Source organism: Panthera pardus, unplaced genomic scaffold, assembly GCF_024362965.1.
Source record: "Panthera pardus isolate Hobbes unplaced genomic scaffold, ASM2436296v1 HiC_scaffold_13, whole genome shotgun sequence".
NCBI lineage: Eukaryota > Metazoa > Chordata > Mammalia > Carnivora > Felidae > Panthera > Panthera pardus.
Genome location: NW_026526688.1, coordinates 164,483,226 through 164,497,487, shown reverse-complemented (window position 1 = coordinate 164,497,487; position 14,262 = coordinate 164,483,226). Strand labels below are relative to the sequence as shown.

General features: G+C 40.2%; 1 protein-coding gene across 2 annotated transcripts in view; it reads right to left on the bottom strand.

The window, feature by feature from the left end:
• The window catches only part of TXK (TXK tyrosine kinase), a 62,828-nt gene that overhangs the window by 33,178 nt on the left and 15,388 nt on the right, over positions 1 to 14,262 (bottom strand). Inside the window, exons 2-5 of one of the 2 annotated variants that reach the window (XM_019412640.2) lie at positions 10,098 to 10,152; positions 8,981 to 9,083; positions 7,978 to 8,183; positions 5,297 to 5,362 (exon numbers count right to left, since the gene is read on the bottom strand). In XM_019412640.2, coding sequence (XP_019268185.1) covers positions 5,297 to 5,362; positions 7,978 to 8,183; positions 8,981 to 9,083; positions 10,098 to 10,152 — 430 coding nt within the window. Of the gene's footprint in view, positions 1 to 5,296; positions 5,363 to 7,977; positions 8,184 to 8,980; positions 9,084 to 10,097; positions 11,260 to 14,262 lie in introns of those variants that run through there. The other variant, XM_019412649.2, reaches the window with a different exon arrangement.

Genomic DNA, 14,262 nt, shown 5'->3' with positions numbered 1-14,262 from the left:
TCCCCTAACCTGCAGTAATAAAAAGCTGCCACTAAATTAGAATGGTCAGGCATTAAGAATACTAACAGCCTTAAGTTGAAAATGAACTTTAAAAAAGATGAAGCATAGAGAATAGAGGATGATTACAGGTGATTCTAGAGAAAGTAATCGGGCTACTCATCACCAGTGGGAACAAAAGTTAATTGTGATGTTAAACTGTGAATATCATTCAGTACTTTTCAATGAATATTCATATTAGGGGAGGGAATTTCAGGATGAGTCTGAGCCCTCTTTTTGTAGAAAGATGAAATTCTCTCAAAATAAATGAGACAGAGTTAAAGACACAGGGGACTGGTTTAAAGGTGCTCCCACTTGCTAATTCATGAAATTTGGGTGCTAAACGGAAAATAATGATTATTGCTCACTAAAATACATTGAGGCTATGAAAAGCCAAGACTGTGTAATGACACTCCAAAAGGGAAAATTTTATAGAAATTATTTTTTTCTAAATGTTTCTCACCTGCTATCACATTGGTGTTAATTTTGTTATTTCATACTTATTTATTATAGTGAGAAATATAAGCAAATATATTAATTTTGCTTAAATATAAATTAAAAATCCATCCATGTGTGGATGTCATTAGAATGACTTCAGGGCGCCTGGGTGGCTCAGTCGATTGAGGGTACAACTTCAGCTCAGGTCATGATCTTGTGGTTTGTGAGTTCCAGCCCTGCGTCGGGCTCTGTGCTGACAGAGCCTGGAACCTGCTTCAGATTCTATGTTCCTTCTATCTCTACCCCTCCCCCACTTGTGCTCTATCAAAAATAAATAAACCCAATAAAAATTAAAAAAAAAAAAAAAGAATGACTTCAAAGAGGGGCACATGGGTGGCTCAGTTGGTTAAGCATCTGACTTCAGCTCAGGTCATGATCTTGTGGTTTGTGAGTTCCAGCCCTGCATCAGGCTCTGTGCTGACAGCTCAGAGCCTGGAGCCTGCTTCAGATTCTGTGTCTCCCTCTCTCTCTGTCCCTCCCCTACTCATGCTCTGTCTCTCTCTCAATAATAAAATAAAACATTAAATTTTAATTAAAAAAAAAAAAAAGAATGACTTCGAAGTAGTAATAGAAGAGCCAGATAGAAGTATATGATGAATTTAAGATCCTTTAAAATAATGCAGAATTTTATCTGTCAGAAAAGAGATTAGATGGATGTGACATAGGAGAAGCAGGGGCATGGTATTTCAGAATTTCATCTGGTTAAATCAGACAGTGAAACAAGAGTTTTGTGGAGTGTTTTTAATAGGTAAGTTTGCAACTCATATACCAAGACGACACTGATTATAAAACTCATACTGAATGATGTGGACAGAGAGCTTGGGGTGGGGCTTCTACCAACATACAAAACCCATCCAAAAATAAAAAAATAAAAGCCATCCAGCATGTCCAACTGTTGCTGATTACAAACATCTTGTATACATGTAAGCCTCGTGTACCCCATTCCAATCTCTGATTCAAGTAACAGTGTTGTAGTCTTGAGTTTTCAACCTAGAAACCCTATTAGACCTAAGAAGGGAAACCTGCTTCTCTTTAGTGACTTTTTAACCCTGAGGAGAGTAAGCATTCAGGTTAGAGATAATGAGATAAATCAGACTCATACTTCTGTAAAATTCAGGATAAGCAATATGTTTGATATTTAAAGTACCTATAATTTTAAGGGGTACCTGGGGTGGCTCAATTGGTTAAGCATCCAACACTTGATTTCAGCCCAGGTCATGATCTCACAGTTCATGAGTTCAAGCCCCACTTTGTCAGGCTCCACACTGATAGCCTGAAGCCTGCTTGGAATTCTCTCTCTCCCTCTGTCTGTCTGCACCTCCCCCACTCGCACATACACACACACGACTCTGCCTCTCTCTCAAAGTAAATAAATAAACATTAAAAAAATTTAAAGTATCTATAATTTTAAGAGAATCTGACATTATTAGGTTTTTGCCTCTAGTTTTAAAAGCATAATTAATTTTAAACTAACAATTTGAAATTTATGGGAATTTGACTTTTTAAACGATGTTTGTATGGTTAAGAGAACTTGGCTTACCACATTTAAGTTTAATTTATTAGATTTCCAGGGTCGTATATGGACTTACAAAGGGCTATTAAAAATTGCAAATTTGCCCTGTCTGGCATGTAAAATATTTAATCAGAAAATTGAATTTATTTAGTCTATTAATGCAAGTGAAATCTTTTGGGAAATTTCATTAACTGAACTTATAAAAGGGCTGATTGTTTAAGGACACTGTGTGTTGAGTTTGAATTAAAGTGATTGTTCTTATTGTTTTAGATCTGTAAACAGTATATCAAGACCTGCAAGTTAAATTTGAGGGCTTACTGAAAACCAGGTTTTCACATTGTAATGTTGATAATTTGGATATTAAGTTAAAACCAAAGCAGCCACAAATATTTCAAAGTATAAAGATTCCTGAGATGTCAAAAACCCACACTAACATGAGCATTCCTTCTCCCCGCCACCCCTAAGTACCTCCTACTACCTTTGGACCTCAAGCCACTTCCTTATAAGGTTTTCCCAATCCCACACTCTCATCTAAATTATATCCCCTTTACCACTGATTTCTCCCAGTGTGCATACTGTTCCTTACTAAGACCACAATTTAAAATGTTATACTTATTTGTGAATCTAAGATTGGTTAATGTCTATCTCCCCCACAAAGCTGTAAGTTCTGTGAACACACGGACTGCTTCTCCGTCTTCCATGGGCCTAGAACAGCTAACGTCTGGTACATAAGAAGTGTACAATCAGGAAAGATTGAATAGGGTGAAGTGATTCAGGGCCTAAAGTGACTACGAAATGTAGTACATCTGTGATAGCCGGCAACCTGAAAATTCACTTCCTGTCGGCTTCACAGTTCTAGAATGTTTCAAATATTTACTACTCCTGTATGAGATAGGCATTATGGTCCCCAGTTTTCATATCATGTAGAGGTTTATAGATGTTCAGTAACTTTGCCCAGAGGCCAAGCACTAATCAGTGGTGATGTCAGTATTTGAGCCGGAATTTCCCCAATTTAATTTCTTTTAACATTTATTCATTTTTGCGAGCAAGCAGGGGAGGGGCAGAGAGAGAGGGAGACACAGACTCTGAAGCAGGCTCCAGGCTCTGAGCTGTCTGCACAGAGCCCAGCCCAACACCAGGCTCAAACCCACGAACCGTGAGATCATGACCTGAGCTGAAGTTGGACACTCAACAGACTGAGCCACCCAGGTGCCCCATAGATTTCTCCAATTTCTCAACCCACACTACATTATTTCAAACAAAAGCAGTAATTTCTACACAGTTATTAGAACAGTGCTTGGCCCTTAGTAAGTAGTTGATATATTTTAATGACTTATATTGATAATTATTATATCTACATTTTAATAAACTCCTTTAAAAAGACACAAATAAAATTAATTTTCTCACAATTGGAGTAATTAAAGAACAAGACTTTTAAAGACACATGAATCAAAGCCAAGAAAATGAGATGACTATTCTAAGTTCAGAGTGGTTTAATTCAAATTACCCAATATCTATAGTATAAACAAGCTGCAGACTCCAAGCCTTGTGTAAACTAAGGAAGCAGCAAGCACATTTGTTAATCATAAAAGGAAGGAAAGTCACATTGTTGGTTACCGAGTGTCCATTCACTAACTATCCGTCACTGTGTTAAGTACCTCCACACATAACTCCTTTAATCTCCTGGAAGGTCTGAACTGAGTTTACAATATGGAAAGAAAATCTTATTTTTTCTAATTTTTCTTGACAGGAGATTTACAAACAGAACTTCCCCTGACCTGGCCTTTCAAGAGACCTAATGTGTTGGGACGCTGCCCCCTGAGGGGTAGGCTGGACTGACAGTAGACAGCTGTGGAACTGTTTTCCTAGGACAGGTGTTCCGCCACCTGAGGGCTCTGTCCTACCAAGTGGAGACTAGAATTTCCGCGCAGAACTACATGACTCAGGTCAAGAGAGGGGGCGTGACAAGCTGAGTGAAGGACGGAGAAGAGAGATCTGTGATGGCAGTAAGGTGGCTGACTTGCGAGAGAGAATAGAAGTAGCTAATAGAGAGGCCTAGTCAAGTCACGTGGATGAGTCATGTGTCCTGTAGTCATCCCTTTCTCCCTCTAATGAAGTCTACGTTGTTCACCAATGTTTTTAGAGTTGAATTTGCTTTAGGGGCGACAGAGATGCTGGGTCTGGCCTCCAGGTGGGTTTACATTAGTAGCAAGGCAGACACCCTAGGAGCTGGGGCGGGGGCTGTCGTTCAATTTATATTTGCTGCCCCATTCTTGGAGAAGCACCAGCCTCAATGTCTCAACTCACAACCCCTACCGCCACCTGCTGGAAGCATGTGCTAATTATAAAGCGAGTATCTCGGTTGTGGGGAGGGCAGTCAAGGGTAAAATGCAAACCTGAATTTATAAAAGACCCACACTACTCCTAAGCCCACCACTCTCTACCTGTAAATTCCTTTTGCAACCTCAGTTTCTGATCTGCAGAATGAGGGGCTAGAAAAGTGATGCCTAAGATCTCCATCTTCCAAATCTATCATTGCAACAAAAATAGATTTCTAAGCAGAACCCTAGCGAACACGCCACAAGCTTCCCCCCAAACTACAGCATTAGCCTACTTCTCGTCTTCAGCTATTTCTAAAATGTTTCCCAACATGAGCCAAAATGTAGTTATGTGTCTCCAAGTTAGGTTCAATTCACCACTCATTAAACAATTAACGTCATTTTTGAGATCATTATTTTTCCATTTAGGACATATAATAAGAACAAGATGAGTGCTTGCTTTCCATGCTGTCACTGTTAAAACAAACCAAAAAAAGTGGTCATACAAAACAAAACTGAAAAAGAAATTTAGGCAAAATAAGTTTCTGAATCAACCATTAAAAGGATCGAACATCGGGCAATTGGGTGGCTCAATCCGTTAAGTGACCGACTTCAGCTCAGGTCATGATCTCGCAGTTGCATCCGGCTCTGTGCTGACAGCTCAGAGCTTGGAGCCTGCTTTGGATTCTGTGTCTCAGTCTCTCTGCCCCTCCCCCCACTCACACTCTGTCTCTCTCAAAAAATGAATAAACATGAAAAAAAGCTAAAAAAAAAAAAAAAAAAAAAAAGCATCAAAGATCTCTCAAGCTAAAAGCAGCCAGATGTGTTCTTTAACTTTTGTAGACCAAAATCAGCATAAATACTCGTAAACTGCCCAAATGTACCTGATTTTCGTAGATTAACCATAGCGCACATTTTGGAGGAGACTTACTCATATATTTCTAAATTGGTTGGTTTGTTTTCAGTCACATAGTTGCTTGGGATTAAGCCTTCATTCCTACAACAAAAGACAAGGCAACCATCAAAATGCTTGGCACGTGTGTGGCATTATGTGACGACAATCCTTTCAAAACCTCAAGGACACAGGGGGAAATCAAACTTGTTTTACTGATTAAATTGCTAACAGAAAAAAAAAGGGGTTTTCATTTCCACATTCAACCAAAGTCTCTGTATGATAAATACTAGAATTCTGACTTACAATGTAAGTAGTCAGGTGTTTTATGACACAAAAATTCTTCAAAGAGGAAAAGCGGCACTCACGCGACCACTGGGATGTCATATGACTCGATTTAAAACACAGCAATTACAAAGATATCAACTTAATTCTTTTTAATTGCTGCAGAATAGATAGAATGGATATTCCAGTTTAGCCACGTCTGTATCACAACAATGCTGTACAGAAACACATACACATGACTTCTTGTGCACCCGTAAAAGTATTTGTCTAAGACAGATACCAAGCAGGGAAACTGCTGAGTCACCAAGTACGTGCATCTCCCAGTAGATACAGCAAACTGCTGTTGCAAGAAAATATACCCATTTACACACCCATCAGGAGGGCACGGGTTTCTCTTTTTCTATACCTTCACCAAAAAAATCTGAAATTATAAAATTACAAAAAGATCTCCGTGACATTATTGGGAAACACAAGCAATGCGTAGAACAACGCATAAAGCAGGGTAAGGAATTAGGTAAACTAAGTCTGCAAACAATAACATATGTTTCAATATGTGCATGAAAGTGCATTGAAATCATCTGGAAGGGCACTCACTGAGTTAATAATGGTGCTTGGGTTTGGAGGTGTGGCAAAGCAGGAATTTGCCATTATTTATCATGGATGCGTATTATAAAAAACAATATTCACTTATTAAGTTTGAAATTAATTAGTTCATTTTTATTTTTATTTATTTTTTTTAATATAATTCATTGTCACATTGGTTTCCATACAACACCCAGTGCTCATCCCAACAAGTGCCCTCCTCCCTGCCCATTACCCACTTTCTCCTCTCCCCCACCCCCATCTACCCTTAGTTTGCTTTCAGTCCTTAAGAGTCTCTTATGGTTTGCCTCCCTCCCTCTCTGTAACTTTTTCCCCCCTCCCCTCCCCCATGGTCTTCTGTTAAGTTTCTCAAGATCCACATATGAGTGAGTCATGCCAATGTCCACCTGCTGGAGGGCTAATTACACTGTCCTGAACCTACTCATACCTTTTTTCCCACTGAAAAGTCTCCATCCCATGTTGAGTCTAAACTAAAAACTGGTAAGAGCCAAATCATCAGGAAAACACAATCAGAGCAGAGGTATATAATATAGATATTTCTAATACTTATATATTTATGGTCTCCAAATCATGACAAAGAATAGAATTCAAAGCCAGCACTCTCTCCCAGGCAGCCCAGATACCCCTCAGAATTGTGTACCTCAGACTCCAGTCAGGCATGAACAATCTATGAGCCCCCCATGTTCACTGCAGCATTATATATCATAGTCAAGATATGGAAACAACCTAAGTGTCCAATGACGGATGAATGGATAAAAGAAAATATTATTCAGTCATAAAATAGGAGAAAATCTTGCTATTTGCAACAACATGATGGACCTCAAGAGCATTATGCTAAGTAGAATAAATCAGATGGAAAAAGGCAAATACTGTATAGTCTCACTTATATGTGGAATCTAAAAAAAAATTTAGTTAAAAAAAAAACCTCATAGATACAGAGAACAGATTGGTGGTTGCCAGAGGCAGGTGGGTGAAGTAGGTGAAGGGGGTCAAAAGATACAAAGTTTCAGTTATAAGATAAATAAGCCATAGGGATGTATTAAACCACATAGTGACTATAGTTAATAATACTATATTGCATATTTGAAAGTCGCTAAGAGAGTAAATCTTAAAAGTTCTCATCACCAGAAAAAAAAATTTGTAACTATGCATGGTGACAGATGTTAACTACACATATTGTGATCATTCCACAAATAAATGTTGAATTATTATGCTGTACACCTGAGACCAATATAATGTTATATGTCAGTGATACCTTAATTTAAAAAAAAAGGGGGGGCGCCTGGGTGGCGCAGTCGGTTAAGCGTCCGACTTCAGCCAGGTCACGATCTCACGGTCCGTGAGTTCGAGCCCCGCGTCGGGCTCTGGGCTGATGGCTCGGAGCCTGGGGCCTGTTTCCGATTCTGTGTCTCCCTCTCTCTCTGTCCCTCCCCCGTTCATGCTCTGTCTCTCTCTGTCCCAAAAATAAAATAAACGTTGAAAAAAAAAAATTTAAAAAAAAAAAAAAAAAAGGAAGGAAGGAAGGAAGGAAGGAAGGAAGGAAGGAAGGAAGGAAGGTAGGAAAACTCAGAGAGGGTAAGTGATTGCCAAAGGACACACAATAGTAAGTGACAGCGTCGGGATGTGAAGCCAGGCGTATGAAGTGCTGTGACTCTGCCTGAAATCCCAGTGCTGTAATGCTCTCTCATACAGATAAGAGGTGTGGGGACATGTTCTACTTCATGCAGAAGGAAATAAACCTAAAGAAAATGAGCCACAAAACAGTTTTTATGTTTCAGGAGTCTTCAGAGGATAAAAGAAGAATTTGGTAAGGACCATGGCATCAGTCTTACCCCAAACGGTCTCTTGCCTTCCACCAGTGAGGATTATACTTCTCCAATATCACGTACTCCTCTGCTCTCTTTAAGGCTAAATCACACGGCTCTCTGGGCACAAAATCATACAGGGCTTTTACTTGGATCTTCTCTTCAGTAACCTCAGAGGGTGGGAGGGGAGGCAGTGGCTTGCGTTTTGATGGTTGCATGTGGCCTCTGTTGGCCTGCAAAAACCAAGGAGTGATTTGTTGTACTCTTGTTTCAGTCATGTGTACTAAAAAAGAATAGGGCTATAATACTTTTGTGTGCTGCCCCAATTCTCCCATCCGGTTGCATCAAAGCAAAAACCAGGGTGGGGTAAACATAGGAAATGATTATAAGACAACCTTTAAATCCGGCAACACACTCACCCTTTTGTAAATTTTCAAGATCATAAGTTCTCTTGCCAGGATTGCATTGGATATTTTTCTTTTTTAAAAAATTAGCTCTATGCTCAACATGGGGCTCGAATTCACGACCCTGAAATCAAGAGTCGTGTGCCCTGTGGACCGAACCAGCCAGGCACCCCTGGACATTTTTTAAGCCACAATTCTTAAAATTTGAATTCCACCCCAATAGTTCCACTTTGTTTATGGGTTTTTCTCTCTTGAAAAAAAGAAAAACAGCCCTTCCGTTTCACATGCTATAACCTTGTGTTTGGATTTATCACACTGCTTAAGAACGCTATTTCCCCCAACACCGAACGAAAAATTAATCCTGGGTTCACAAACGGCAGTAGCCAGAACACGTTTTTCCCCATTCACCGTCCAGTTTCAAGCTCTGCAGAAACATAGCTGCGTAGGCTATTTTAACTGGTCTTTTTTCCTTTGGCTTTCTTCTAAGACATTCACTCGTGAAGCACTTGTTACGTGCTGAGCACCATACTAGATTCTGGGCATGGCAGCAAACAGTGTCTTGAGGACCATGGACCCTGAAACGCAAGCTTCCTCTCTTCCTTCTCCCTCAGCAAGATGATACTCACTCGCTTCTTACTTGGCAATTCGCTGAACCACAGCCTGCGACGCGGAGTGTATCTTTCTGAAAATTCTTCATCTTTGCTTAGGCTTATTTGTGTTCTTACTTGTCTGAGATTGAAAAACAACCAAGTTACAAATGATTGTTTGCATTCAGGTGATATTCACTAGATTTTTCTCAAAATTAGTAGGAAACTCCAGGTCTTTTTGCAACTTTTTTCTTATTTAGAAGACTTCCCAGCTCCATTTCCATGGGCGAGTGACTACCTCTCAGAACCTCATTTTCCTTATTGAGCTAGAGACGCTAAAAGCAAAAAGAGTTGCTATAGAATAAAACTGAAGAAAGCAGAGTCTGGTGCATATTAAGGACATAAGAAGACAATCGTGATAATGAAAAACTTACTCCGCATCAGGCACAGTGTTTATCATTTTACACGCATTACCTCATTTGATGGTATGCATTGTTCTAAACAGACACGGTGCTATGATTAAGAACAGGAGTTTGGATCCCAGCTTTACCATTTCATAGTGTGGCCTTGGGGAACCAACAGAATCTCTCTAAGCCTCAATTCCCTCATCTGTAAAACGGAGATTGTAAAAACTATAGGTGTTTTGGAGAGTTACTTGAGCTAATAAATGCAAACCTCTTAGCACAGTCTGACATAGAGGACCTCCCATTAAATGCTAGCTATTACTATTATTAACCTACCTTAGGTTTATTCTATACAATAGAATAAAAGCATCAAAGCATAAGACACCCTGATCATTTTGGGGAGATAGTCAAATAAATAAGACAAGATTCTTGTCCTTAATGTGTAAAAATTACAGAGTGGAACACAGGTATGTAAACAGCATACACGAAATAAATATTCAGTATGGAACCAAGGCATGCTGTGGGAACGCAAGGGAAGGAGCCACTAAAGTCAAAGGGATCCAGGACGGATCATGGAAGACCCAAAATTGGAGTTGTTCCTTTACATCAGCGGGCACTCAATGGGGAGGAAATGGGAGAGGGGTTTCCCAGGCAAAGGGAACAGCAGATACAAAGAGACAAGGAGACTTAATAGACAATAAAGAAACAGAATGAGTTAATTTCCAAGAAGTTGCTCCCAGAAGTAGACTTACCGCTTCTGCACGGAACAGCAGCAACAGCAACAGAAAATCGACTGGATGGTATTATCTGAAAAGCAGATCATTGTGAGACAGCCCTTAGTCCATGATATTGAATAGATGAGTCAGGTGGAGGAAATTCCCAAGGGCAGGAAGGATATGAATTATTATAAAGCATGTGCTAAGTCTTGACTATGCCCTCCTTTACTAGTGGAAGGGTGAGAAACTGTCACTAAAGCAAAAAAGAAGTTACTGGCACCCTGGCCAGTGTGGTTTCCCTTCTCAGGCTCTTCTCCCCGTTCTGGTTTATGCATTTCCTCCGTCTGTGAATGATAAGTGACCACTGTATTCTATTTGATCAGGCTAATGACAGCTAATAAGTGTAAAAAAAGAATGATTCAAAAAGCAGTGTTCTCCTAGAAAATATTAGCAGGGATTTTTCAATCAGATCCATCACATTTCTTTTAAAAATAGTTTTTAATAGTTTATTATTTAATATCTTATGTCCATGGAACCTAAATTTCCCAGGCATCTCCTTCTCACATTGACACCTTAAAATGAAGTATTAAAGAGCAGAATATGTTAGACATGAGTTTTGAGGTTAGACAGACCTGGGTTTGAACCCTCACTGTGGGGCTGATTATATCTGGGATGAGTCCCTTTGTTTACTCTTCTAAGTCTTTGCTTTCCTGTCTGCAAAACCAAGATAATCATACCTAACCCCTTTGAGAAAGCTTACAAGGCAGAGGTTAATCTCTAACTGTGGGTTTGGGGAAGTTACTGAACCGTTCTTTGCTTAAGTTTCCTCATCTGCAAGATGGGAGTAACAGGATACTCCGCATGAAAAACCTACTGTGAGGATTAATTGAATCCATTAATTGAATTGATTGAATTGAATCAATTCATGGAAAGCACCTGGAACAATGCCAGGTATATAGGAAGAGGGTAATCGAGAAGATCTATCATTACTATAGGGTTGTTGAGAAGATTAAAGTAGCCATCATCCTGGGAAAATAGACAAGGGGTACAAACAGAAGACACCCAGTATAGTCTACCCCCCAGCATCTGCTCTGTGCCCCCAGAACAGGGGATGCAATGGGGTCCCATAAGTCATCATGTTATCTCCAGGTGATGTCAGCGCGGTCATATTTCCACCCGAAACTTAGCACGCTAACCATTAGGATTCTTTTTTTTTTTTTTTTAATTTTTTTTAATGTTTATTTTTGAGACAGAGACAGAGAACATAGGTGGGGGAGGGGCAGAGAGAGGGAGATACAGTATCTGAAGAAGGTTCCAAGCTCCGAGCTCTCAGCACAGAGCCCGACAGGGGGCTCAAACCCATAAACCATGAGATCATGACCTGAGCTAAAGTTGGACACTTAACCAACTGAGCTACCCAGGTGCCTCAACCATTAGGACTCTTTAAGTGAGGTAGGGAACAAAATAAGGAGACAAGAAGAGTAACATAAAACACAGCTGCTACAATTCCCACATCTATGGTTGTGCTGTCCTAAGTTGATCATAGATACCCCCTATCACCATCCATTCCATGTTTCCCTTTGCCTCAGTCAACACTTTGGCTGAAATAGGTACTTTATCTGATGGAATAACCCAAATGTTCATTCCTGTGGGACTTGGGTCCTTAGTTGGTCTTGTCTTTATGGGCTGTTATAATTCTCCAATGACCAGGAATACTATGAATATTGGGAAATGACACTAGTAAATTCCTTGAGTTTTGAAGTCCTCTTTGTCTTCTCTGTGAAGCACCAACCCAATTTCTTCCTGGTAGTCAGGATATTCATCTCAGCTACATTGACCCCTTTCTGTGCCTATCAATTCCGTGACACGAGGAATCCAAAAGTGCCAGAGGGCAGTCTCAACTTTCAGGGTTCCCTAAGAAAGAGATGCTTCTCTTGGGCACTGAAATCTCCAAACCCACCAACTCAAGATCACAGATAAAGAGAACAACATTCCAGTGGGTTATTAGGTAAAATGGCGAAAAGGGCCACTCATACCCCCCTCCTTACTTCCCTGACTCATGCATCCTGGCTACACATTTGTTGTGATTTAAGACATTTATTGCACCCTGTAGGATACCACTCCAACATTGTAAGATGTTATCTTCCAGATGTCAGAGTAACTGGCCCTTTAGTAGGCCATTCCTCTGTCCCATAAGCCAGCTGCTTCTGAATCATGGGACATGACGCTTAAGAGTATGCAGAGCACCACTGAGCAAACGCAAACAAAACTGACAAAAGGCAGCAGAGTATGTTAGACATGGATCATTTTCTGGACCTCTGATTTTATCTTTCCATTCTGTCCTCATTCCAAGAGTTTCAGCCATAATCCTCTCCCCCAGATCTTGTCACAAATCTCCTGACCTTGTTCTTTCCATGTTCCTGACTAGTTTTCTACCATTGCCCATTAGTTATTGCAGATCAGTGTCTCATACTATCTCTTCCTAATGAAGTAAACAAATGGATGTACTTTTTGAAGTGCTGGGAGGATTGTATTTCAGCGCTATCTTTCAGGAGTCCTCTGAACGTGGCTATAGCACAACGGCTGTTTATTTCCCCTTTCATATATGCTTAGGATGCAGATCTATCTAGAAGTAAGTCTTGATGACTACCTCCTCTAGGGGCCTCTCATGTGATTGAAGGAGAAGCAGAAAGAACAGGTACTATGTAAATATAAGTCATCTGCTCATGAAGCTATCTGGAGCCTTCTGGATCTACTGGGGCCGACTTGCAAATATATCACTTCCATATTATGATGGAATGTTAGGCTATTCATGCCTAACTTTATGGTTCAATGAATCAGATGACACTAAGCTCATGATAGGCAGTTTGAATCACCTAAATATCTCATGATCCATGGTTGACTGTTCAGTCTTCACCAGGAGCAAGCCAGCAGCTATTTTCTTTCTTTTTTAAAAAAAAATTTTATGTTTATTTATTTTTGAGAGAAAGAGAGACAGAGTGCAAGGGGGAAGGTGCAGAGAAAGAGGGAGACACAAAATCTGAAGCAGGCTCCAGGCTTTGAGCTGTCAGCACAGAGCCCGGCATGGGGCTTGAACCCACAGACCACGAGATCATGACCAGAGCTGAAGTCAGAAGCTTAATCGACTGAGCCACCCAGGCGTCCCTAGTCAGCAGCTATTTTCAAATTAAAAATCAGCACAGTGTCAAGGCATTGCTCCAAACCCCTGGGGGATTGCTGATTTTCATCCTGAGACTTTACAGAAGCTCCATATAGCTAGCATTTTGCACTGCATTCCAGGCTACTGCCAATGATAATTCAAGTAACTGATAATTGACTTATTTCCCCCAGCTATAAGGCTATCCTTGGACCTCTAAATATATGACCAAATAAATCTCAGATCCAATTTTGACTCTTTCCTGGAGCCACTTCTCATATCTATTACTGTATTAGTCAGGGTTCCAATATGAAACATAAGATATTTAAATTAGAATAATTTTAGAAGTGTTCATTCACAAAGTCACTAATTACAAAGGTGTGGATGGGAGTAAGGGAACTATAAAGGATGTACAGGAAACTGGGTCCAACAGCACTGGAACTGTCACCAACCCTAGGTGCAAAAGGACCAGGAAAAGTGAGAGAGATTTAAGTACAACAGAGACCTCTTTGATTGGGGCAATGATCTGCTGTTGAGGGACATATCCAGCTCAAAGCAACCTCACCACAACTTCCTTCCATTAGTGTAATCCAACCAGAAACTGGGGCTTGGAAGCATATTGATCCAACCTCTACAGAATATGTTTCCAGGATAAAGTGCAAGGTGAAGAATGAATACCAAGAAGTTGGGCTCCCTGAGCCATCATAAAGGCTGGCCACCATATTTAATCCCTAGAGATCATCCTTCCAGGGTAATAAGGTGGATAAGAATAAGGATATTCAGGACAGTAATAGGTATATATTAGCCCCCTTTCCTTTCACAGAATTTGACCTTCCAAACCTAGATTCATGCATTAGTTGTTTGCCTTTCTCTGATTTGGACATTACCATTACTCGGTCTTTGGGCTCCTGACACTTTGTGGTCCAGTGGTAACCATTTCATTTCACCATGGTGACATAGTTCCAGTCCAAGCCCAGGCAAAAACTCATCTTTGCTCCCACTGCTATTTTATCACTCACTCCCAACTTAATAACTTTCTCTCTT